The sequence below is a fragment of the Notamacropus eugenii genome, chromosome 1 (assembly GCF_028372415.1).
Source record: "Notamacropus eugenii isolate mMacEug1 chromosome 1, mMacEug1.pri_v2, whole genome shotgun sequence".
In the NCBI taxonomy this organism is placed as follows: domain Eukaryota; kingdom Metazoa; phylum Chordata; class Mammalia; order Diprotodontia; family Macropodidae; genus Notamacropus; species Notamacropus eugenii.
This window is the reverse complement of record NC_092872.1, coordinates 376049499-376076003: the sequence shown is the minus strand read 5'-3', so window position 1 is coordinate 376076003 and position 26505 is coordinate 376049499. Positions and strand designations below refer to the sequence as shown.

The window sequence follows — 26505 nt, the reverse complement described above, 5'->3', positions numbered from 1 at the left end:
CTTGTGACTAATCATGTCACTCTCCTCCCCATACATCAGTAAACTACTGTGGCTCCCAGTCATCTTCAAGATCAAATACATAATCCTCTGTCTACATTCCAAAGCCCTTCATAGCATAGACCCCGCCTATCTTTCAAGTCTTCTTACAACTCACTCTCGGCTAACATATTCTTTGAACCCATGACACTGGCCTCCTTGCTATTCCATGAACAAGATACTCCATTTCTTAGTCCTGGGAATTTTCTAGGTCTGTCCCCCATGCCTGGAATGCTCTCCTTCCTCATCTCTGCCTACTTCCTTCCTTGGCTTCCTTTAAGTCCCAACTAAAATATCATCTTCTACAGGAAGTCTTTTCTCACCTCTTGATTTTAGTGTCTTCCTTCTGTTAATCATTTCCTATATATAGCTTGTTTGTATGTATTTGTTTACTTGTCTCTCTCATTAGATGTGAGCTTCTTGAGGTGAGAAACTCTTTTGCCTCTTTTTGTAACCTTAGAACTTAGTACGGTGCTGGGTACAAAATAGGTGCATAATAAATATTTATTAACCGTCATAGATAGTGAATCGAACCTGGAGTCAGGAGAACCCTTATTAACATAATGCAATACTATTGTGCCATATGAAATGACAAAAAAAAAATGGTTTCAGAGAAACCTAGGAAGATTTGTATGAACTGATGCAGAGTGAGATGAGCGGAAGCAGGAGGACAACTAATACAGTAACAACAATATCAGAAAGGTAAACAACTGTAAAAGGCTTAAAAATTTTGATCAGTTCATTGACCTACCACAAATTCAAGGGACTAATAAGGATGTATAGTACTCACTCACTGGAACTTCTTGAGGAAAGGAGTGATTTGGTCACACTTGTGCTTTTAGATGGCATTTTGGCAAATAAGGATGGATTAAACAGCAGAGAGACTGGAGAGAGATGGAACAATTAATGTGGGATGGTAACATTCTAAGTGAGAGGTACTGAGGACCTGAATGAGGGTAGTGGCTATATAAATAGAAAAAAGAGAATGGACATGAGATAAATTATAAAGGAAGAATTAACAACACTTGGCAAATGATTGGATGTGAAAGGTGAGGGAGAGGGAAATGTACAAGTTCAATAAATGAGTTTTTAGGATGCCTGGACATCTGAAGTTATGAATCTGGATGACTAGATGGGAAGCGGTGCCCTCAGCAGAACAGAGAAGGTTAAGACTGCATAAAAAAGGAGAGAGGAAAATTGTGGGGGGAAATGCATATATTTATACTCGTCTCTACTATACTTCTTCATTCTTTCATCTATGGAACTTTCTTTCTGCGACCTCCTGGAAGTGATTGGTGAGTGCCTCATGTGGTCATTAGGTCAGGCTGACTCCAGTCATACTGCAGTTCACTCCCCTGGCCATCCTCTTTCTCTTGCTTTCTCTGTGTTGCCTTCCTATACTCCTTTCCAGTTCTAGTATTATAATCAAATCAATTTTGTTATTACTACAGGAGAAACCTATGTTAATCTACTACCTTATGGAAGTTACATCCCTGTAACTTTCCAAATCAAAACGCCCCTTTCAAGTATTCCCCTATATATGTCCCCTCCTCCCAGTAGAATGTAAGCCCATTGAGGATAGAGACTTTCTTAACTTTTGTATTTTATCCCTATTACTTAACACAGTGCTTGGCACAGATTAAGAACTTAATAAAATTTTATTTTTCTTTCATGAATGTATTCTTTCAAATTAGCCTCTTGATTCCCACCATCTCTAAACCAAAGTCATCTTCTCCCATCATGTTACTCCAGATGAAAAACTGGATTAATAAGTAAAGGAAGAATTCTAGGTCCTGAGGAATTTAAAACAAAAACAAAGCACCAAATATCTTGGATAATGTCAACTGAGAATGTAGTATCTGAAAATTATTAATAAAAATCCCAAGAATGCCTAGGGGTTTCTGAGTTGTGAATTTGAGGTGAAAGTCAAGTTAAGTTACAAATATTTATTAAAACTCTCTTAAATGCTAGGTACTGAGCTAAGCACTGAAAACACAAATAAAAGCAGAAGACATTTCCTGACCTCAAGGAGCTCACAGTCTAAAGTGGAAGGCAACATGAAAACAACTATGTACAAACAAGATATGTTAAGGAGAAAACAGAGACAATCCTTTTTTAAATTTTTCATAATTTTAAAATTATTTTATTTTTTCAGTTACCAAGCATTCATGCCTTTTCTCCCTCCTAACTTCACCTTCCCCATGAAAGAAAGAAAGAAAGAAAGGAAGGAAGGAAGGAACAAAGAAAGAAAGAAAGAAAGAAAAGAAGGGAGAGAGGGAGGAGAGAATACGTTTTTTCATCTATCTTCAAACCCATCTTTTTCCTCATTTTTTTACAGCACATTTGTATTTGTATTTGTACAGCACATTCATATACCATAATTTCTTTCCCAATTGATAGACATTCCCTTAGGTTTCAGAGGGTTTTACCACCAAAAAAGAGCTGGCATAGATATTTTTGTATAGATAGAACCTTTTCCTCTTTCTTTGATCTATTTAGAATGTAGGCCTAGTAGGGGTATACCTAGGTCAACAGGCATGTGCTATTTATTAACTTTGAGGGAATAATTCCAAATTGCTTTCCAAAATGGTTGGACTCATTCACAATTCTACCAACTGTGCATCAATATCCCTTCCAACTTTTGTCATTTTCTTTTTTTGTCATCTTTGCCAATCTGATAGATGTGAAATAGAACATAAGAATGGCTTTAATTTGCATTTCTCCAGTTATTAGTAATTTGGAGCTTTTCATATGACTATAGAAAGCTTGGGATTCTTCCCTAGAGAGCTGTCTATTAATAACCTAGACCATTTATCAATTGGGAAATGGCCCTTATTCTTATAAATTTAAATCATATCCTTATGTATCTTGGAAATGAGACCTTAGAGAAACTTTCTACAAAGATTATTTCCCACTTAGCAATTTCCCTTCTAATTTTAACTACATTAATTTTTTGAGCAAAAATTTTTAGATATTATATAAGCAAAATTGTCCATGTTATCTTCTGCAATCCTTTCCATTGGATCTTTAGTGATGAACTTTTTCTCTATCTTTATATCTAATTGATAATTTCTTCCTTACTTCTCTCATTTATTAATGATATGATCTTTCATAGGTGAGTCACATACCTTTTTGGAGCTCAGCTTGGTATAAAACATGACGTGTTTATTTGTCTAAACCTAATTTCTTCCATATAATTGTTCAGTTTTCCCAGCAGTTTTTGTCAAATAGTGAGCCCTTAGCCTCAGTAACTGGGATCTTTGTGCTTATTGAACACTAGGTTACTAGATTTGTTTTCTGCTATAGGTTATGTCTCATCTGTTCCATTGATGGATCTCTCTATTTTTTAGCCATTATCAAATTGTTCTGATCTGCCACTACTAGGTTTCCTTTGTTCATTCCAACATTTTCCCCCATTATTTCTTGGGAGATTCCTGACCTTTTGTGCCTCCATATGAATTTCATTATTTTTTCCTAGTTCTTTAAAGCAATTCTCTGACACCAAATGAGTAAATCAATTTAGGTAGTAATATAATTTTTATTATATTGGCTTAGCCTACCCACAAATAATTGATAATTCTCCAGTTATTTAGATCTGTCATCATTTCTGTAAACAGTGTTTTGTATTCACATTTAATAAATCTTAGAGGGAAGATACTACCATTAAGGGGGATTGTGAAAGGGTTCTTTCAGAAGGTGGAATTTTAGCTGAGACTTGAAGGAAACAGGGAAGCCAGGGGGCAGAGCTCAGAAGGGGTGGGGGGGAGGAATTAAATCATGGAGATTTTTCAGGAAAAATCCCAAGGACCGCAAGCTGAGTCTTCTAAATGAGATGTCATTGAGTAGATAGTATTGCCTATGTCTTGTTCTTCTTTTACGTTCTCAATCACTTCCTCCTGGTAGTCAGAGGTGAAGGAGTGGAAGGGTGGAGGGACTTCCTACCTCACCTTTCCTCTCCAAGGTCTTGTGAACATCTTTCATTTCTCTGGCCTTTTTGGGATGAAATATATCTGGCATGTATATATCAACAACTGTTTCTCTGTTCTTATCTGTGAGGAGACGAGAGCCTGAACTTCATTAAGATCTGTTTTTTACCTTCATTTTGCTATAAAATAAGCTTACTTATTATATTCCCACTCCTAGATTTGTTTTATATAGCTAAACAATCTGTCCTTTTTATTGATTGGTGTAAAGATAAGCTATTCTAATAAAATATTTTGTTTTCAGGTTTATTGCCCTCCTCAATTTTCACCTAGAAACGCAATTCCTAGAAATACGAGAGCTCTAAGCATTTAAGGCTCTAGAAATTGGAAAGCTGAGGTACTTGTTCCATCAGTCTACCTTTAGTTAGACTATAGGAAGCAATATCTAGGAGCTTGATTTCTGACTTCCTTGTCTTGAACCCTAGTTCTCAGTTCCACAATGTCATTTTTTTCCTCTAATATGTATGTAGCTTTGCCAAATCAGCAGTATACACAATGGGGACAAAATGGCTTGACTCCTGCCAATGAGTTTCTCTGGGTATAGATGCCTGAGTGGTTCTGTGAAACATGCCAACTGGTGACCAGGCAACACCCTTCCTATCACTTCCCCCTGTCCTCCTCCTACACACACACACATGCACGCACGCACGCACGCACGCACGCACACACACACACTTTTCCTCCACCCATCAATACCCATGAGGAAACTGAACTAATTGGCCTCAGCTGATGGATAGGTTTCTTGTGTATGTGTGTGGAGCCAAGAGTCTGGCTAAAACTCATATTAGAGCTCTGTGTGGTCCCTAAATTAGAGTTAAGCCAAACCAGCCAAGGGGACCGAGGATAACTTGGTTTCTCTTTATGTATGATGGAACTCCTGGGGTATATTTACTCCTCTCCATCTCTGAAAACAGGTATGTTATTTCTGCGACCTGATAGGGGAAACATGGTGGGGATGCATGGTGATGGCAGAGATTATCATAGATTTTGATTGATTAGAGAAAGAATATTAGGTGCCTTAGACTCAGGTGGGAGAGTTGGCTAATTGAGTTGGGTTTATTCCCTTTCAAAGAGCAGAAGGTCAGATTAGCTGAACAATTGATAAAAATCTTAAAAGATATTCTTTGGAAACAGAAGGCAATTTGTCTTCCATGATAACAGCTGAAAATAGTTAAAATTTGCCTTCCATGATAACAGTTGAATATAGTTAAGGGTATGATAAGAAAAGGAGGGTGCTGGAATGAGCAAAAAAATCAAACAGATAGTTTTCTATTCATGGGAATATGAGTTTATAGAAGAATGTTGTGTGTAGTAACTAATAGATAAGGTTTTGAAAGGGGCATAACAACTGGGTTTCTGGTGCTCGGTGAACCACTTAGCCAAAATCAATAAAAATTAAAAGTCCTTAAGGAGTAAGCTTTATCTTTTCTGATTCTGGTCGCCTTTGTGTTCTGGTGAACTAGAAATGAGAACTCTGTAGTATCTGTCCCTCCAAAGAACCTGCTGCAGGTGGTCAATGGAAATGGTCCCTGGGGGTGTGAAGTGACCAATTACACTGGATGAATTTACAGAATTTTCTAAGAACTGAGCCTACTACTGCCAACTCTTTTTTGCTAATCTTCCACACTCTATATATTATTCAAGGGGTTAAAGAGCTACTTTCAAATATGAATCCATTCAGTCATCAAGTACTGACTGGATTTACCTCATTTGACCAAAACTGATAGTAAGTGTTGGAAATAAAAAAGAATACAGTTAAGGAGATTCAAATTTAGGTGGAGATGGGAGACCAATGCAGCACAGAATTACGAGAGAAAATTGAAACCTAAAACCTAGCTCTAAGATTTTGGGTTGGAGTAGATGGACCCTAAAGGTCCTTCCTATTCTAAAAATCTGTGATTCTGTGATATTAACAAGAGCCAAAGAATTACACTTGGGATAAGAATAATAGGCCCCAAGTATGATGCAGAGCCAAGGTAGCTCTATATAGGGTTGGAAAATTAACTGTGTCACCATTTGTCACTACATTCTATTGTGCACTAAATACTTGTAACATTCCAAAATTCAAATTTAGCTAATGGGGAATTCTACCCAGGCATTTTCTGCTGAGCGCTCACCCCCTCCAAAGCCTACTTAATTGGCTAGGGCTTTCCACTGGAAGTTCACTCAGCTGACGGATGATGGTTGTCTTTATTAGAATTTGCTGCAAGTGTTGGGCGAACTGGGTCACCAGATGGGTAAATTGCAGTATAAGAAAGGCTGAACTAAATGTCTGCAGAGCCTTTCAGGAGAACGATAAAACTCCATCCCACAGCTTATTAGAGTCATGATCCAGCTATCAGTTGTTCAGTCAACAAGCATTTTATTAAGCACTTGCTGTGTGCCAGACACTGTGTTAAACACTGAAAAACAAAGTCAATGGTCTGTGTGATATTCAGACTAATCCAACCAAATCAAGGCTAACAGGCTCCTAGAAAGACAAGCTGGAAGCATAGATAGTGCAGGAATTTTACATCTAATGACTCTGTGTGTGTGAGAGAGACAGACAGAGAGACAGAGACAGAGAGACAGATGAAGGTAGAGAGACAAAGAGGCAGATATAGAAAGGAGAAGGAGAAAGAAGAGACAGAAAAACAGGAAACAAGAGAGATAGAAGAGGGAGGGAAAGAGAAGAGAAAAAGAGAGAAGGGAGAGAGGAGAGAAAAGAGGAGAGAGTGAGGAAAGAAGAGAGAAAGCAGGTGGAGGGAAGAAAGAGAGAGAGGTTTTTCTAAACTTAGAAATATTTTTGCAGACACAAGCTAAAACACTTTACCATTTTCCATATTGTTGACCCTACTTCAGGACATCTATTAATTTATTTAGGAAGAAAAAATGAAAGATTTTTTTTCCTTTCAACCACTATTTCCTTCCCCAAACATCTAAGCCCTAACACTGCTCATCCCTCAGGTTAGATATTCTGACCAGTCTTGTCCTTTCTTGTTAAAGTATTACATTAGTTGATGTAGCGTAACAAAGTCGACTGGTTTTGGAGTCAGAAGACCTGAGTTTAAATCCCATATCTGTAACCAGCAGGCTGATCTTAGGCAAATAACTTCTCCTCTCTGGGTCTCAGTTTCCATACCTGTGAAATGAGGAGGTTAGATTAGATAATTGATAAGGCCCCTTCCAGCTTTAAGCCTATGATCATATGACATTAAATAACTGAACTTTATGTCTTATATTTGACATCTGTAAAAGCAGGATGGAGGGCAGAGCCTGGAATAAGGAAAACCTGAGTTCAAATGTGGCCTCAGACATTTAACTAGTTGTGGGAGCCTGAGCAAATTACTTCACTTTTTTTGCCTCAGTTTCTTCATCTGTAAAATGAGTTGGAGAAGAAAATGGCAAACCACTACAACGTCTTTGCCAAGAAAACCCAAAATGGGGTCACAAAGAATCAGACGCAACTGAAAACAAAAAGTAAGATAAAGATTCCTTCATTATCTGCCTCACGGGATTGTGTGAGGATCAAATGAGATCACATATACAAAGTGTTTTGAAAACTATAGTTTATAAGCTATCTAAAGGTTATTTTAGCTGTTATGAATATCCAATGGCCAGATGTTCTCAGGAAGTCACTTTGCCTTTCTGAGTACCACTCTTTCATCTGTAAAATGAAGACGGACCAAATTGGTGCTGCAGTGGAAGCCTCCCTGGACCTGAAGTCAGAGGACCTAGGTTTAAATCAGGATTTGACTTCTTCTACTTCTCTTTGTGTGACTTTGGACAAGACAGTTACCTTCAGTTTCCTCATCTGTCAAAAGCCTCTGAGATCACCTTGTTTTTATTTTTCAGTTCCCTCTGCAATTTTACAATTCTCTGACAAAAAACAAAACAAAACAAAACAAAACGGTCTCTCAGATTGTTGTATCATTCTACAAGAACCTGTGTGATGCTATTCTAAAGCATTCCAGTACTACCTATTTTCTGGCTTTGAACATTTTAACTACAGAAATCTGTTTTCTGTTCCTCCATTTTATATCCTTCTAGAAGTTCACATTCTCTAATACAATCATATATACAGGTTGTCCCCCAAGTCTCTGTACAGTTTTAAACCATTAAGCTAAGGCTTTTGGAACATCCTGCATGTGTACACCCATATTCACATATCTCTGTTTTTGCATCTAATGTCCTTAGTAACCTAGTTCCAACCTCCTTTTCCACTCTTATCATACATTACTCCCTTTCATGCTCAACCTGGGTCAACTGAATCAACCTTCTTACTCTTCCTCCCATGGGCCATTTCCATCACTGAGCTGTTGTATTGACTGCCCTTCATATCTGGAAAGCACTCCCTCCTCATCTCTGCCCCTTCAAATCTATGGTTTCCATGAAAGTTCTACCCAATCTTCCACCATCTACATGAGGAATTTTTCTGATTCCCCTCAACCCTCACCTGCTAATGCCTTTCTGCTAGAAATTACCTTGTTTTTATTTTATAGATTTTAAAGTATACTTATTTATATATGCATTATCTCTCCTGATAAAACATAAGCTGCTTTAGGGCAAGGGTTAATTCATTCTTTGCCTTTATCCTCAGTGCCCAACACAGTGCCTGGTGTGTAGTATTAACATTTGATAAATGCTTATTGATTGATTGACTAATATATCTTGGACAGAAGTTTTCAGTGGACATGTGTTGCCTTCCAATACCAAATTTGCAGTGCCCCCTCAGCTTCTTATTTGAATAACTATCCCATGAATGATGTGAACCCTTCTTGAATCTATTTTTCTCATGCCTCATCTAATCCCTGTGGAGACAATTCCCTAACTTCACAACAGCAGAGTGCTATAGATCCTTCAGTCTGGCGGCCAGCTTGAGGCCAAGTTTTTCAGTTGTACTCCTGACTCTCCAAATTGTACCCCTGCCTCTGATAACTGTCCTACAAATTACTTGGGGCACTGCACCTCAAATGATTTCCTAATTTAGGTTATTAAGCAAGCAGTCTGCCATGGGTGAGTCTTGCTATATTGAGGGTATAAATGCTTTATCAGCTTTATGGAAGCCATATGGCAGGTTTATTCATGATCAGCAGTTCTGTTCAAAAGCAGGTTCATGGCATTTGGTAATAAATTTTCCAGTATATAGCTCAGTATTTTTTTTATTATTATTTTTCCTATGTGTGACTCGGTAGAAGTCATCTGGCTGGTTTGGTTTGTGCCCCTGTGTAGCTTGTGATTTGAAACATTAGTTGGAGCATTGTGTGTTTCATCCCTCAGCTCCCAATCACAGGTTTTCCTGGAATCTTTGTGGCTGCCTTGACCAGCTGAGTTTTTCCACACTACGAACAGGGAGGTGTGTGTGCTACATACATTATCAGCTGAATGCCTGTTTATTTAGTTCTGGTCTTTCTAACAGTACAGTGCTCCCACACACATTCCACCTGCCACTGACGCCTGACCTGAGTATTTGAGTTCTTTCCTTCTCTCTCTGGCCCACTGTCCCACCCCTGCCTTTCCTTTCATCTGTATGTATACAATCCATTACCAAAAACTCAGTTTGTAGTCCCAAAGAACTTTGGATGTAAGAGAAAGAGAGAGTATGGAGATTTTAATTTATACACACATATATATCAATATCTAATATAATTACAAAGAAGACCAGGAGGATAAAGTCTATATTTTATTCTGACAGGTTTCTGCCTAATGTAGGAATTTTTTAAAATAGTATTTTATTTTTCCAATTACGTGTAAAGATAGCTTTCAATGTTAACTTTTTAATACAATTTTGAGTTCCAAATTTTTCTCCCTCCCTCCCCAAGACAGCAAGCAATCTGATATAGGCTATACATAGGAACATCTTTCTAATGCAAATTGAGGAGTGTCTAGCCTCAAATTTTATGACTCTCCATTGCCTAATGAATAAAATCCAGTTTCCTTACTTTAGTTCTAATAATCTGGCCTTCCATAGACTTTCTCCAATCTTCATTGCCAACTTTATGTACATCACTTCTATTCCCGTATTTTATATCCTGACAAATTAGGCCATTTTCAGGTCCCTGAATTTACCCAGGCTTTTCCTATCTCTCCTATCCTGGAATATAATTTTCATTTCTCTGTTACCATGAAAGTCATGGCCATCCTTCAAGGTCCAATTCAAGTGCTATCTTCTCTGGAAGTAATACATCTCATCTCAAAGCTCTGATAGTATTTGGTACAAACCATGTCTCTTTAATGCATTTATTATATTCTTATTTACTATCTCCCTAACTTTACTCATATGTGTCTCTTAGGAAGTCTAGACTTATAATTTCATTAATCACTCCTCTTATGGAAACTCCATCCATCAGCACAGCATGACTAGTTTGCCATTTGTAGCAGTTTTCTTGATTCCATGGTCAGTTCTTGTCCACTCTGCTTCTTACCCTACCCATAGTAGATGATCAATAAGTGTTTCTTGAATTACATTTTGCCATCTACATGAATTCTATGGAAAATTAGAACTATCAACTACCAAATGGAATCAGATTGGTGGAGTATTTATCAAGACCAGTAGCCCATGTCTAACAATGGACAAGTGTTGTTGAAATCCATAGTTACCTTCCTTATCATTCTGAAAGGTTAGTGTTGACTTGTTTCGCTTAACAACTCATTAAGAGCCTGTAAGTTCCAGTCAACTTGGATAGCTTTTCCACTCGCCTTCTCCAGTATTCATGCCCTGTCCATGCCTCAGATGCCTCCCCCCATGTTTCTCCCTGTTGAACTTCTTCTCTTCTCCCAAGGTCAGCTCCAGTCGTATCTCCTCCATAGAATCTTCACTTCCAGTTAGAAGTAATTCCGCCCTTTCCTCCCTTTCTGCTTAACCTCTCCTATGAACTTGCCACATTTTACTTTGTTTTAAAGTTACTTGCACTAGTTATTTACGTACATGTCCTGTCTTCTTAGGATTAACTAGCATCTACATAGGGCTTTATAATTTGGAAAGTGCTTCACATATTTTAGCTCATTTGATTATCACAACTATGTAAAATATGTGTAATTATTTTCTCCTGTTTTACAGATGAGGAAATGAAGGCTGAGGTAGTTTAAGTGACTTGCCCAGGGTCACACAGATAAATAAAGAAGGCAGGAAACAAGCATTTTTAAGCACCAATTCTGTCAGGGACCATGCTAAACACTTTAAAGGTATTATCACAGTTGATCCATGTCACAATCCTGGGGGATAAGTATTATGATTATCTTCCTTTTACAGTTGAAAGTAAGGCAAACAGGATCCCAGGGTCATGGAGCTAGGAAGTATCTGAAGCCAGATTTGAACTCAGGGTTTCCTGACCCCATGTTTATCACTGTATTGTATCACCCAGTTGCCTATAAATCATAAGCTCCTTTGGAATAGGGAATACATTGCTTTTCATCTTCCCACCCTAAAGGTTATTGAAATTGACTTATATAAGAACATAAGGATATAAAATTACAGACATTTCATCTTTTTCCTTCCTTTATCCCTTTCACATAAGATTGATTAGGGATACCTGCTCTTTGTGACTTCAAAGTGATAACAATTGCTAGTATTGATAGAATGTTTTAAGATTCACATAATGTTTCCTGTCTGTTATCTCATTTGATTCTCAACAACCTTATGAGGTAAATACTATCATGCCCATTTTATAGATGAGGAAATTAAGACTGATAGAGATCAAGTACCCTACCTAAGGTCACAGAGTAAGGTCAATAACTGCTATGCTACTCAAAGCAGGATATGGAAAAACAATTCTCTGATTCAGGGAGAAGCAGGGAGCTGGTCTGGAAATCCAGAAGATCTGGGTGCCAGATTTGCCTCTGACACGCAGTGATGCTGGGTTCTAGAAAGATATAATGATAAGGAACACAAGCTGTGGCAGGTCTTCCCATGTTGGAAAGGATTTGACCATGGGCCTGGTGACAGGCTGTGTCTATTTTCCATGAATTGGTTTAGCCAAATTCAGGGAGGCCTAACAGTTGGCTACCAGGCAGGGAATCATTTTGGCCAGAGCAACTCATTACTGCCCAGTCTGCTTAGATACCACAGAATTACAAACCATGTTGGTGGAGGGAGTGCCCATATCTGAGAAATAGGATTTTCTTGTTGCTGAAATGCTAGGGGCTGGGCCGGGTTGTTAATCTCAAGTGAGCTCTTAGGGGGCTTCAAGCACTTGTAAAGCTCTTAAAAGATGTTAGCATGGTTTATCAATCAATCAGCTAGCATTATTAAGTGCCTGCTATGTTCTGGGCATTGTGTGAGGTGTTGGGGATATAAATTTATGTATGTATATATATATATATATATATATATATATATATATATATATATATATATATATATATATATATATATGTATGTGTGTATATATATGTATATGTATATATTTTATATATCATATATTTATAATATATTATATTATTAGACTCATATATCTTTATATATAATATAATTACTATAATAATATAGCATGTAATATATAGTCTGTTATATATAATTATATATTATGTTATTTATGTTATTTATATTAATATATTTTATATATTTATATATGCATATGTATATACACACATATATAATAAAAATAATAAATGATATATTTTTCTCTCAAGATGCTCACCGTCTAATAGGGGAGACAGCATGCAAACTATATATATCCATATATGCCTACCTCAGGCACTTACTATATGACCCTGGTCAGGACACCTAACCTGTATCATTCTCAATTTCCTTATCTGTAAGATGGGACTGATGTGTGTATGTATATGTGTGTATATATATGTACACTGAATATATATAGAATAAGTTGGGGGTAGTATCAGAAGGAAGGCATTGAGACTAAGGCAGATTAGGAAAGGCTTCTTGTAGAAAATGAGACTAGCTAAGACTTGAAGGAAGCCAGGAGGTGGAGACAAGGAGGGAGAGCATTCCAGGCATGGGATCAGTCAGAGAAAATGCCCAGAGGTGAGACATGAAGTGTTGTATCTGAGGAAAAGCAACTAAGCCTGTGTCATGGGATCACAGAGTAGGTAAAAAGTGAAGTATGAGATTGTTGTTTTGTGGCTCTTTGTCCTTCATTCTCCAAGAGGACCATGACGTCAGGGAAGTGATGCCATGACATGCAAGTGAATTGGATTTAAGGGAGGGAGGATTGTGCAAAGTCATCAGCATCACTTTCTCCTCTGGAGCCATATGGATCCAGTAGCCAGATATAGATCAGGACAACTGGAGATGGCCCTGGATACAGTGGGAGATCATGGCCTTTTTAAGCTAAGGACTTTCCCAGGTCTCAGTTTAACTGAGGCACCTTCCATTCAGCAATTAAGAAAAGTATAAGAAGACAGCATAGGTACAAAGTGGTGAAATTTATTGTTGTTATTTAGTCATTTTAGATGTGTCCAACATTTAATAACCCCATTTGGGATTTTCTTGGCAGAGATACTGGAGTGGTTTGCCATTTCCTTCTCCGGTTCATTTTACAGATGAGGAAACTGAGGCAAACAGGGTGAATTGACTTGCCCAGAATCACACAGCTAAGTGTTTCAGACCAGATTTGAACTCAGAAAGATGAATCTTCCTGACTCCAGGCCTGACACTCTGCCCACTGAACCACCTAACTTTTGTGTAAGGCTCTAAAAGTCAAACAGAGGATTTCATATATGATTTTGAAGGCAATAAGATGTGCTTAATAAATAATTTAATTAACTTGAGTTTATTGAATGGTGGTAAAGAGTGTGGTGATATGATGCAGCCTATGCTTTAGGATAAGCAGTTTGGAAGCTGAATAGAATATGGATGAGAAGGGGAGAGATTTGAGGTTCAGAGACCACCCCCCAGCTGGTTGATACAATAGTCTAGGCATATGGTGATGAGGGGTCTGTGCCAGGTTGGTGGCAGTGTCAAAGGAGGTGGATTCAAGAGATACACAGTACCTTTCTACAGAGGTAGAAATGACAAGATTTGACAACCAATTGGGTATCAGGGGGTGATGAGAGAGAGTGAGGAGCTGAGGAATACATTTAGAATGCAAACCTGGGGGACTGGAAAGATGGCAGAGTACTTGACCATAATAGGGAAGTTAGGAAGAGGGGAAGGTTTTGGAGAAAGGTAATGAGTTCAGTTTTGGACATGATGAGTTTAAGATGTCTATAGGTTTGAGATGTCCCACTAGGAAGTTGGAGATGTGAAACTACAGTCTGAGAGAGAGGTTAGGGCTAGATACATAGATCTGAGAATCATCAGCATAGAGATGATTATTGAGGCCAAGGGAACTGATGAGATTACCAACTGAAATTGTATAGAAGAGAAAAAAGAAGGATTCAGGACAGAGTCTTGGGAAACTCCCATGGTTAGAAAGAGGTCAGTGATGGAACATGACATGAAGACAACCCAGCAAAGGAAAAAGAGAAGGAGTGGTCAGACAAGCAGACAGAGAGCTAGGAGAGAACCCTATAATAAAAACCTAGAGAGAAGAGATTGTCAAGAAAAGGGCATTTGAGTGTCAAAAGCTGGAGGGAGTTCGTTATACTAGCACTGGTGCAGCACATTAAGGTTTGTAAAGTGCTTTACAATATTACCTCATTCTAGCCTTATAATAATCCTGGGAGGTAGGCACTCTTTTATTATCTTTATTTGATAGGTGATGAAAGTGAGGCAGACAAAAGTTAAGTGACTGGGAGTCAGGAGATGTGGGTTTTGCTCCTAGCTCTTCCATGAACTAACAATGTGACTTTGAGCAAATCATTGAGGTTATCTGGGCCTCAGCATCCTCACTTGTTCAAGGATGGATTTGGATGAAGGGATCTCAGTTCCCTTTCCAACTCTGACCAGAAGGCAGTGTCATATAGTAGAACCTGCTGGCTTTGAACTCAAAGCCTAGATTCAAATCTTAGCTCTGTTATTTATAATCTGTGTGATCCAGGCAAATCATTTGGCCTGTCTGGGTTTTGGTTCCTCATCTGTAAAATGGAAGAGCTGTACCAGAGGATTTCCTCTAGCTCTGACATTTTAGAACAAACATGGTACATATTAGTGGATGTTTTGTTTTCTTTTGGGATAATTTCTAGTTATACTCATTCCTTCTAGAAAGGCTGCCGTTACAGCCAAAACATTAATGTGGGCAAAAAGAAGATAGGATGTAGGACCAACGACCCTAATACAGCTTAAGAAATTACCAAACCCATCATTTGGGGAATGGCTGACAAGATTGTGGCATATGAATGTAATGCAATATTATTGTACTGTAAGAAACAACGAACATGAGGAATTGAGGAAAAAAGACATTGGAGACTTTAGAAGTCATTCAGTCTTACCCCCTCATTTTACAAGTGAGAAACTGAAGCCTACTGTAGTTAGTTGACTTGCTGAGATCACACAAGCAGTGAAAGAGTTGGGATTTGAATTCAGGTTCCCTTAATTTTAAGATCAACTTTTCTTTCCACTGAAACATTATCTTCCCACAGCTACCTTTGGATTTCAACGATATAGGGAATTTCTTATGAGGAGACAACTCACCCAAGGCAGCCCAATTACTGCTTTGCAACCAATAATTATAGAGAGTTGCCCAGGACACTGAAAAGTTCAGTAGTTTGCTGAGTCGCAGAGCCAAGATGGGTCCGAATAGGGATTTGAAACTAGGTCTTCGATATTCCTTAGCTCCTTTCTCTGTCTGCTATCTAAGAGAAGACCTCTCCTTCCCTCGTAACAATGGAAAAGAGTTAAGTAAACCACCATATCATATGCAATATTCCATATCCATAGACCCTCACTTCTCTAAGGAAAGAAAAGTGACAATTTCCCCATGTTTTCTCAAAAGGTCGAAGTGATTCAGATTTGTTTATTGTAATCATTGTATGTATTATTTTCCCAACTCCCCTTACCCCGTGCTGCATGAGCTTATGCGAGTTTTTCAATTTTTTTCTCAATTCCTCATGTTCATTGTTTCTTACAGTACAATAATAGTGCATTACATTCATATGCCACAATCTTGTCGGCCATTCCCCAAATGATGGGTTTGGTAATTTCTTATGCTGTATTAGGGTCGATGGTCCAACACCCTATCTTCTTTTTGCCCACATTAATGTTTGGGCTGTAATGGCGGCCTCTCTAGAAGGAATGAATATAGCTAGGAATTATTCCAAAAAACCCAATCCTTTATACAGTGACTTTTGCATTCTTTTGGAAGAGTTGTGGGCTTACAGCAGTAAGGCCATGTTTTATGTATGTTATTTCGTCCAGACCTCTGGTTAGTCACTGAATGTTTGCATTGCAAATACGATGTAAAAGGAAGGTTTTATGTACCCTTCTTGTGCAAGTCTTTACACATCCACATTCAATGACACATGGTAATCTCTCAGCCTGGCAGTTCTTCTTGGTAAACACATTTCCATGTGATTTCAGATAATAGAAATATTCTCCACTTATGGCAATAATAATCCCTTATGCTGATTCAGACTCTGTCACCTGAGGCACTTTAAAAAAAAAGTGCTGCTCAGTTTAAAATAGTATCACGGAAAAAATGAGACTTTCAAGGAGGAAGCCCTTAGATGGACCTTCCTTCCTTACCCTATGAGAAGCAGGAATTCATAGCTTCCCTTCACAGGTAAGGAAGGATATCACTAATGGACATAATCTTCTAGAAACAGAGAATTATTTGTATGCATTTGAAGAGAGAGAGACAGAGACAGAGACAGAGAGAGACAGAGACAGACAGAGAGAGACAGAGAGACAGAGACAGAGACAGACAGAGACAGACAGAGAGACAGAGACAGAGGCAGAGACAGAGAGAGAGAGTGAGAGAGAGAATATCCAGGCATTTTTTCTTTGCTTCTGGTGTACCCTGAAAGCTGCTTACTTAAATAGGCACCAAGGGAGTTCTGCTGTATTGGATAATAGTTAATCGTATGCCTTTTTGTTTAAGGCTATTCCAAATGACTACATTTCATGGGCTGGAACACAAGAATAAAGAGAGTTCTTAGGTGATTCATTTCATGCAGCCAACATGAAAAACTACCAAAATGATTGGCTAAATATGAAAGAATGGGGTTTAGCTCAACAATCTTGAATAGAGAACACATTTGAGGTTTTCCTTCATTGCCTTTCATGCACATAGCCATGCTGAACCACACCACCCCTGAAAATAAAAACAGAAGGAGCTGTTTGTGCCCATGTAGAAGCTGTGACTGGCAGGAAACCACCTTCTACCCCTAGAGCAACTGTCTGCAGTATCACCTTGTTAATAAGAGTGCCTGAAGCGCTGTAGGTGACATGTACCTCACTGGCCCAGCGGCAGCTGGAGCCCACCACAAGCAGCACCAGAAGAGAAGACTGTCCTATCTTTCACAGGCTTGCCTTGTTTTCTCAATTCTCATTCTCCCTCCTGGAATAACCTGATTATTCCCTCTTCTGAAAGTTCTGCCTGCCTGCCAGACCAATGTATAATAATATGGAACTGATGCTGTCTAATTGGATTTGAAATACCTCTTTGGATTGGCCTTTAAATTTTAGAAAACCAAATTGCTGTAGGATAGGGTAGGGGTTCTAAACCTGGGATCTGGGATCTTGAAAAAAATTTTTTTGATAACTGTATTTTGATCTCATTGGTTTTCTTTGTAATCATACGTATTCTATTTTAGACATTTAAAAACAATTTTCTGAGGAAAAAAAAAGCCATAGACTTCACCACACTGCCGAAGTGATACATGACACAAAGGGTTGAGAACCCCTGCTTTTAGGATATACTCCTTCCACCCCAAATCAGCTAACAACAATCTCATTAACAACTGCAAAACCTTTGTTATGCAGCATAAACCCCTCTCCCCATGCCTACAATGGGAAGTATTACAACAATAAATAGACTTCACTTGGATGAGGTCCAAATAAATAGATATTAAAACTCAGCCCATGATTTCTGGCCTAATTTTAAGGAATTAGCTACTTTCCAAGATGGAAATCTATTTGGCAGAAAGAAAATGTTTGTTTTAAATTGAAATCCATTTGGTTAATAATTATAAACTCAACTTGTGCTCCTTTTCTCAGTTCTATATGTCAGGGTGTCTTCTACCCAGTAAGTACTTGGAATGAAAAGTGAACCTGGTCTTTTATAAATTGATCTTCAATATAATTTGTAAAAGAAGCTTCCCTGTTTGGAGTATGATAATCCAAGGTTCCTAGGCACAATTTTCCCCATACTGTTTTAATTAGATGTTTAAATAGCCTGCTGAAAGTAGGGAGGTGGGCAGCCTTCATTAGCTCAGATAAACCAGCAAGAGTAAGGAAGGTTCAATATGGGTCACTGAGGTACAGTATGTTCACCTAATTTGAAAAGAACAACTATAAACCTAGGCATTACATTAGAAGTTGGGTTGTCTATCTGGGTAATTGGGTTTTTAGAAACATGTAAGATGCCCCTAGAACATTTCTGTCAGAGAGCTGAAGCATATAGTAGCAGGAGGGAACATTTGGTTAAATAACTGGAGCCCATCTAATCACTAATTTGCTGTATTTTCTGAGAGAGCAAAAATACTGGTTCAACTAGATATATTCCCTGTGCTCCACACCTTACAAATTCCCTCTTTCCACCCAGCATCATTCCTTTTACCTTTTAACAATAATAATAAAGAAAAAAGTCAAGACATTCCGGCAAGGGCAGGGGTGGGGGAGGTTAGAAATGAATTCAGTGATAAAATCAGGTCTTGCACGTGCTGCAATCTCCAAATAAATCAGGCTTCTCTACCTCTTTTTTACACAGCCTTCTTGCTTACTTGAGTATTTCCCATTTTTCTGCTGCATTTGGAATGAAATTCTGCTTTCTCAGGAAATACATCCCATTTGAATCAAGCCTTAATGAAAAAACCAGCCAAAGAAAGTCTGTTCTGGGAAATACACAAGGATGAGGTGTAAAGGAACTGAACTGTTTCTGATCATCGGTCCCATGAAGGTCCTTTAACGTCTTCTAAGAACTGGGGATTTCCAGGTGCTTCCTAATTTGAGGAAGCCAGAGATAATTAGACTGCAAAAACTCTATTTTTTTTTTCTGATTTACAGCTTGAAAAACATCTTTTCAATCCTTTGACAAGGAATTAATGAAAGTCTTTCCCCGCTCTTTCTTCTGCTTGGGGACAGCATTGCCATGGTTACCTGGGTACCTGTTCACAAGAAATAGCAGCAGCAGCAATTGGGCAATTTCAATGTCTCAATTTGTTGCCTACAAGAAGTAGGTGGTAATGGGGCATTATTAACTAACTTGAATCTAAAATACTATTGATAATAGAGCATGAGATTAAAACTGCAATTTTTATTCATTTACTCCTTGGAAAAGATATGGGTAAGGAAACTGGAATCAGTTTCTGTGGCCAAGTAGTTAAGTATGGACTTGAAATTTCATCCACCTGAAACAATGAATTAGAAATGGCGTTTTCTGAATATCTACTTAGTGGGTCAGAGGAGCAGACAATCACCATGGTATAGAGGAGAGAGTATGGGAGTGTGAGTCAGGATGACCTAATTTTTAATCTGGTCTCAGACATTTACAAATTCTGTGACCCTGGATAAGTTTGAACCTCAGTTTCCTCTTTAATCAGATGGGTTAAAGAAGAGTACTTCCTTCCTAGGGTTTTTGTGAGCCTCAAATAGTAATAATAGTGAGAGAGAGTTTTGCAAATTTTAATGTACTATAAAGATGAGGAGAGGCAATATGCAATATGGTGTAGTAGACAGGAAGCTGGCCTTGAAGCCAAGGAGACCTGGGTTCAAGTTCTTTTTTTTTCTGGACACATAACAAATCATGGTTGTGGATGAGTCATTTAACTTCCCTGGGCTCTAGGCAATTCTCTAAAACAATAAAATACAGAGAAGGTGCCAACATGCATTGGTAGAGGGAATTTTTACAGTTGGGAGTTCTCCGCACAAGTGAAACTATGATGACTCAGAGGATAGAAAGTTGGGCCTGGAGTCAGGAAGACCTGAGTTCAAGTGTGGCTTCAGATATTCACTAGCTGAGTCATCTTGGGCAAATCACTCAATCTCTGTTTGCCTAGGAGGCAACTTGGTGGCTCAGTGGAGAGAGAACTGGGCTTGGTGTCAGAAAGGACTGAGTTCAAATCCCACCTCAGATACTAACTATATGACCTTAGGCAAATCAGTTAACCCTGTTTGTCTCAGTTTCCCCATCTGTAAAATGAGTTTGAGAAGGAAATGGCAAACTACTCTAGTATCCTTGCCAAGAAAACTCAAATGGCAAGTATGGTGCATGGGGTCACAGAGTCAGACATGACTGAAGAACAACAGCCTACCTATAACCATAACAGATGAGAGCTATTTTATATTCTCCTGTCCCTAGGAAACAAGGTTTAAAACCAATATTTAAAAGGTTACATGTGAGAGACAATGAATTTTTGTTAGTTCTTTTTGGAGGTAAGGATGTAAGCATGGGACATTGGTAAAGTCGAAATAAAAAGTCTATGAAATGTTCAGTCTTAGTTTTTTACTAAATCTTTTTAATCTCTTATTTTTTTATTTTTTAATGAACAAAAATCTATTTTCTCTCAATCACCCTCTTCCCAATGAAAAAATTAAGAAAAATAAATTCATTACAACAAATATCAAAACAAAGTCAAGCAAAACAGATTCTGACATTAGCCATTCCACTCTGCTCCCTGCATCCATCATCTTTCAATCAGTAGGATCTTGATAGCTCATCTTGGGGATGAGAGTAAGGAGGGGGCCATTGGGAATGTTAAAATGGAGAGAGTATGTGAAATTTTCAGGGGCTGGATCTTCTTTAAATTTCTTTTGCAATTTATTCTTACAGCTTTTCAGAAATGTGAGACTCAACTATGGGTGAGTGTCTGATTTAGGATACCTAGCAAAGTAGGCTAATGAGGTTTCTTCATTTCAGCTTTAATTGGGGAAGGTGATACCTCACCCTCATCTGGCTAGTAGAGTTTTCTCTTCTACTTCACACATTGGTGTGTTCTTCCTCCTTTGAACAAGGAAAAGCAAGCACATATTAATTTGAAATGGAGAGAGATTATCCTAGTTTCATACACTTATATATTCTCTATGAGTAACTGAATCCATTTACTTTGATAAACATGGGTGTTTTAGCCAATCTTGGCATTGGTTGGCAGTGTGGTATACTGGACTTAGAGTCAAAGGCCCTGGGTTTAAATCCTGACTACTTCCCCTGTATGAGCTTGGGTAAGTGACTTTCCCTCTCTGGGGCCAGAATTTTTTAAACCTAAAAATAAAGGATTTGGACTAGATGACTTCCAAGGCCCATTTCTTTTCCATATCTATAAGTCCCTGAATGGTAATGTACTTCTGTGATTCTCTTGTAGTTTTATTGAGAAAAACTGTTTTCATTGCCATTTGGCCATGTACTGGAAAGAGTTTTGTATTTGGCATCAAAAGACTGGGTTCATATCCCAATTTTGCCATTTATTAGGTAAGGACCCGTCTAGGATTCAGTTTCCCCATCTTAGATGATGTCTTTAAGCTCCAAAGTTTCCATGATTCTGTTACCATGGTACTGAGCATCTATTAATTGCCATAACAATGCATTTTTGGTCTAACTGCAAGCCACCTCTGTGACTGGTCACTTTGAAGAAATTACTTATGCCACTATCCCTCTCCAGATGAGTATAGTACCTCCCATCATAGTACCTAAGCATCAAGGAAATGAGGAGCTATCAATCCAAAGGGGTAGGAAGAATGAGAGTTGGTCCTATACTCATTCCTAGGAAAACCTGTATGATTCCTTCATTCTGGTTAAAAACAAAAATGGTGAAGGGAGTCTCGACTTTTTTCTAGAATGTCTTGATGGAAAATGATTACAACATTTTGAGGGTTATGCTGTGATTCAGTTTAGGTAAAGTATGACACATTTGTTCAATCAGGACCCATAGCTATATATCCCAGGGACCAGATGTTTTATTTTTTTTTAAAATTATACTATTTTTGGCCTATCCTGCTTGGGAAAGGGCCGACACTTCCAATGATTTGGAGCTGACATGGTGGCAAATTATGAAAGGACAGTTTCCAGACAAGAGAAGGCTGATCCTCACCTAGGGTCCAGAAGATAGGTTCCAAATTTGGAGAAAAGCAAATGCGAAGTCAAAAAACCAAATCAGAGTGCTAGTAAGAGGAATGCAAAGCACTGGTACCTAGAGGGATAAGAAGAATTACTGGGACAGGGTGGGTGTCATTATAAGATCAGAAAGCCAAAATACAAGGAGTGCCAAGGAATTGACCATTTGTCTTATTCAACCTGTTCCCCAAAGCATCTCTTTTAATTACATTTGCTTTCATTCTCTCCCTCTCCTGGCATATTAGCACCTGGAGAGTCAATTAAATTCCCTTTAAACTCACCCACCCTAGTCAAATCATTTGTTGTTGAGTTGTTACCACCCATTATGGAGTACCCACATCAAAGAAGGCTTGTGTGCTCTATGAACAAAGCAGGATTGAAGTAACGGAAACGAAATGCAAGATGTGCAAATTTAGAAAACCCAACCCAAATGTTCACATGGATTATTTGTGCCTGACCTATAGTAGAGCCTTTCAAGCTCCTATTGGTCTGATCAGCCACAGTCAGTCACACTATAACTTGACTCTAACATAGTGACGTTATTTTGGTCCTCTTCGAGAACAAAGGACAGCTAGTGTAGTGGTTTGCCATTTTCTTCTCCAACTCATTTTACAAATGAGAAAACTGAGGCAAAGAGGGTTAAGTGACTTGCTCAGAATCACATATCTAGCAAGTGTCTGGATTTCAACTTAGGTCTTCCTGACTCCAGGCCTGGTGCTCTATCCACTGTGCCACCTAGCTGCCCAGTCAAGCCATAGACTATAAAAATTATCTGAACAGGTGTATTTAGAAGAACATTCCCTCTAAAATATGTTACAAGAAATAGTATACTCTTCTAGTAGATAAAAGCTTTTTTAAACCCTAATGGGGAGATTGGATTTCCCAGAGTTGAATTCATGGTCAGTACTTGGAAAATGATGATGTGTTACTTGTCCTTGAGGTGTTAACATACTTCTGCTGCTTGCTAGGACCTGGCATACCTGGCTAGAGGACTGGATATCTGGTCTGATAAACCATTCAGAGCTACAGTTCTAAATGACAATGATGACTTAATAGTACAATCTCAGTTGCCTCACCTTTAAAATGGAGGGAAATAATGTATATTCACCCAGTTTACCTGACAATCAAATAATGTGATATCTGTAAAAGTACTGTCTGAATGCAAAGCCTACACAAGCCATAAAGGGAAAATGCATATGACTGAAATCTGTGTACTTTTCCTTCCTCTCAGTCTGTTGTAAAGTCACTGAAAGTAGAACCTTTTATGGCATTCCCCAATGCTTAGCAGAGTGCTTGGCATGTACATAAGTAGGCACTTAGTAAATTTTAGTTTACTGACTAATTTTGTAGCCCTAGCACTTCACACATGAATTGGTACAAAGCAGGGGCTTAATACATTATCCTTGAAACAAATTTAAATAAATTCAAGGATAATTTTCTAGACCTCATCAAGACCCATCAAGGATGTTTTCTAGACCTCAATTTGAAATATAGAAATAACATGTTCCTCAACAGAGATGTTACCTTTACAAAAAAAAAAAAAAAAAAGGCTGGCAAGATTATATTTGCCAGGAGTATTGCAAATCTAATCAAAAGAGCTTGAAAATGAAAAGGAAGAGGGAGGGAGAAAACAGTCTATGTATATCCACTGGCCTAGATAACAGTAGCGCTAGTGTAGGAGGGAGAGTCATAATAGACATATCCAGAAATTTTGCAGATGACAGGATATGGAAAAATATCCAGCAATAAACTCCCTGATTTCAGATAAATAAATGTTCAACGTATGGGTGGCAAGCAAGGGGAACTACGAAGTTTAACCCAAGGAGGTAAATCTGACATCAGAGAAGTTGTTATGTGAGTTGGGTTTGACTCTGGATAAATAAAAGGGGTAGGAGGAGGATGCGTAGGCTCAGAAGCAGAAGGGCAAAACAAGGAGGAGAGCACTGAATGGAGGTCAATGGTAGTAGTAATAGAAACAATATTGCCATAAGAGTATACTCTAGACCAGCCCTTCTCAAATTTTTGGTTTTAGAACTCCTTTTTACTCTTAAAAGTTATTGAGGATTGTCCCCCTTGAACACATTTTATTTTATGTGGGTTATATCCATTGGTTTTTACCGTCTTAGAAATCAAAACTCCTTAGTATCATTATAAAAAGATAGTATTTACATCTTCCCCAGGTATTTCTGCTTGCTCCTGTGCTATATACCATTTATGCCAGTAACTTGGAGGAAGGCAAAGATTGCATAAAGCTGGAAAGGATGGCTAATTCATTGCATAAGAGTCAGGAGTAAAATCAAAAGATTAAAAAACCAACAACAACCTTAATGGGCTGTAACATTGAACTGAACCTAGGGTAATGAAATTCTAAAGGGGTGAATGTAAAGTCTTTCATACTGGTTCAAAAAATCACTTTCAAAAATACCAGATGGGGGAAGTTTTGTAATATAGCAGTTCATCTGAAATTTAGGATTTTAGCAGACCACAAGCTCAACATAAATTCAAAGCATAATTTGACAGCAATGATTAACTACATAAGTAAACAAACAAATAAATGAACAATATGCTTTAGGCAGCATTCAGAGACATATGGTTGAGGACTGGGAGGTAATTTTCCTGCTTTACCTTGCATTAATATATTGTGTTTAGTTCTAAGTGCTACCTCTTTGAAGGAACAGTGTGCCCAGAGGAGAATGACCAGGGTCATGCCATACGAAGCTATTTTGAAGGAACTAGGTTTGGCTATCCTGGAATATAGAAGACTCAGCAAGGGTATGAAACCTGTGTTCAGGTATTCCAAGGGCTGTCTCGTAGTAGAGGAATAAGGTTTGCTCTGATTATTCTCAAAGATCAGAGTATGGAACAATGCATGGGAGGTGCAAAAAAGGCAAGCTTTAGCTTCGTCAGAAAAACGTTTTTGTTTTTGTTTTTGTTTTTACCAATTAGAGCTATCCAAAAGTGAAAAAGAGACCCTTAAACAAAAGTTGGCTGACACCTTGTCAGGTGTTTATTTTGTAGAGGGGATTCACATCCAGGTATAGTCTGGACCAGATGGCCTCCCTCCAAAGCCACTCCAGACACATGATTGTGTGAGTTGAATGTCTCTGGCAATGATGTCCAAGCAGCTCCTTCTGAGGCCCTGAAAATGGTCCTCTCCAGTTTAGAATAATCCAAAATAAATGAATCATAAAATCTGTCACATTGCAAGAATGCTGCTTTATAGTTTGTTTCTTTAACCTTGTTAAAAATAATTCTAACGAGGAGTTGAAAGGAAAATTAAGTCCCAGATGTTTTGGCTTCTTTTCAATACTGAAGGTCAACTATGTACCAGTGAATCAGAATGCAATGTGAACTGACATTCTTCCCTATTTTTCTTCTCTAATTTGACAAGTGAAGAGATGATTCACAATCTATTCTCTAGCCACCTGCTAGACTGAAGCACTGTTTCCTACCTTTTATTTAAGTAAACCATTTCCCAAATCTAGATGTTTCCTTCCATCTCAGAGGAAGAGGTGGCCCCTCTTACAAATGCCAACTCCTCTTCTTGTCTCCTTGATCCCTTGTCCTTTCAATCTCTCTTTCTCTCTGTCTCTCTGTCTCTGTCTCTCTCTGTCTCTGTCTCTGTCTGTCTGTCTCTGTCTCTGTCTCTCTCTCTTTCTGATTTGCAATCTCAACTTATCCATTGGCTCTTTCCCAACAACTTATAAATGAGGTCTGCCCATCCTTTAAAAACAACAACAATAACAAATCTTCATTTCACTCTATCATCCCCTCAATCTAACTCCCTTCTCTTTTATAACCAAACTTCTAGAAAAAGCTGTTTCCATTTTCCCACTTCCCCTTCCCATGTGAACCTTTTTCCAGTATGAATTACAACCTAATAATGCATCTGAAACTAGAAATGTACAAAAAAAATTTATTAGAGTTGATACCCCAAAATTGGAATGTAAACTCTTTGAAGAATGTAAATACTTCAAATACAATTTTATTTTTCTTTTGTATCCTCATTCTGTCTCTCTCCAAAATTATTGCTATTATTCAGTTGTTATTCAGTTGAGTATGGCTCCCTGTGACCCCACTGGGGGTTTTCTTGGCTGAGATACTGGAATGCTTTCCCATTTTCTTCTCTAGTTCATTTTACAAATTAGGAAACTGAGGCAAACAGGGTTAAGTGACTTGCCCAGGGTCACACAGTATCTAAAGCCAGATTTGAACTCAGGAAGATGAATCTTCCTGATTCCAGGCCTGGTGCTCTGTGTATTGCACCACCTAACTGCCCCCCAAAATTACTAGTGATTTATTAATTGCCAAATCTGATGGCCTTCATTCAGTCCTTACACCTTGCAATATTAGATGCTGCTGATTTACTGCTTATTCTTAGACAATCTCTTCTCCCTGGG

At 38.3% G+C, this 26505-nt stretch overlaps 1 protein-coding gene across 2 annotated transcripts in view; it reads left to right on the top strand.

Annotated features, from left to right (window-relative positions):
* PPP2R2B (protein phosphatase 2 regulatory subunit Bbeta) overlaps positions 1 to 26505 on the top strand; it is a 464394-nt gene that overhangs the window by 73310 nt on the left and 364579 nt on the right. The window contains exon 1 of one of the 2 annotated variants that reach the window (XM_072630669.1): positions 4786 to 4933. The exons of the other annotated variant lie outside the window; for it this stretch is intronic. Within the exon in view, the coding sequence (XP_072486770.1) occupies positions 4885 to 4933 (49 nt within the window). The 5' untranslated portion in view covers positions 4786 to 4884. Of the gene's footprint in view, positions 1 to 4785; positions 4934 to 26505 lie in introns of those variants that run through there. 2 annotated transcript variants of the gene reach the window in all.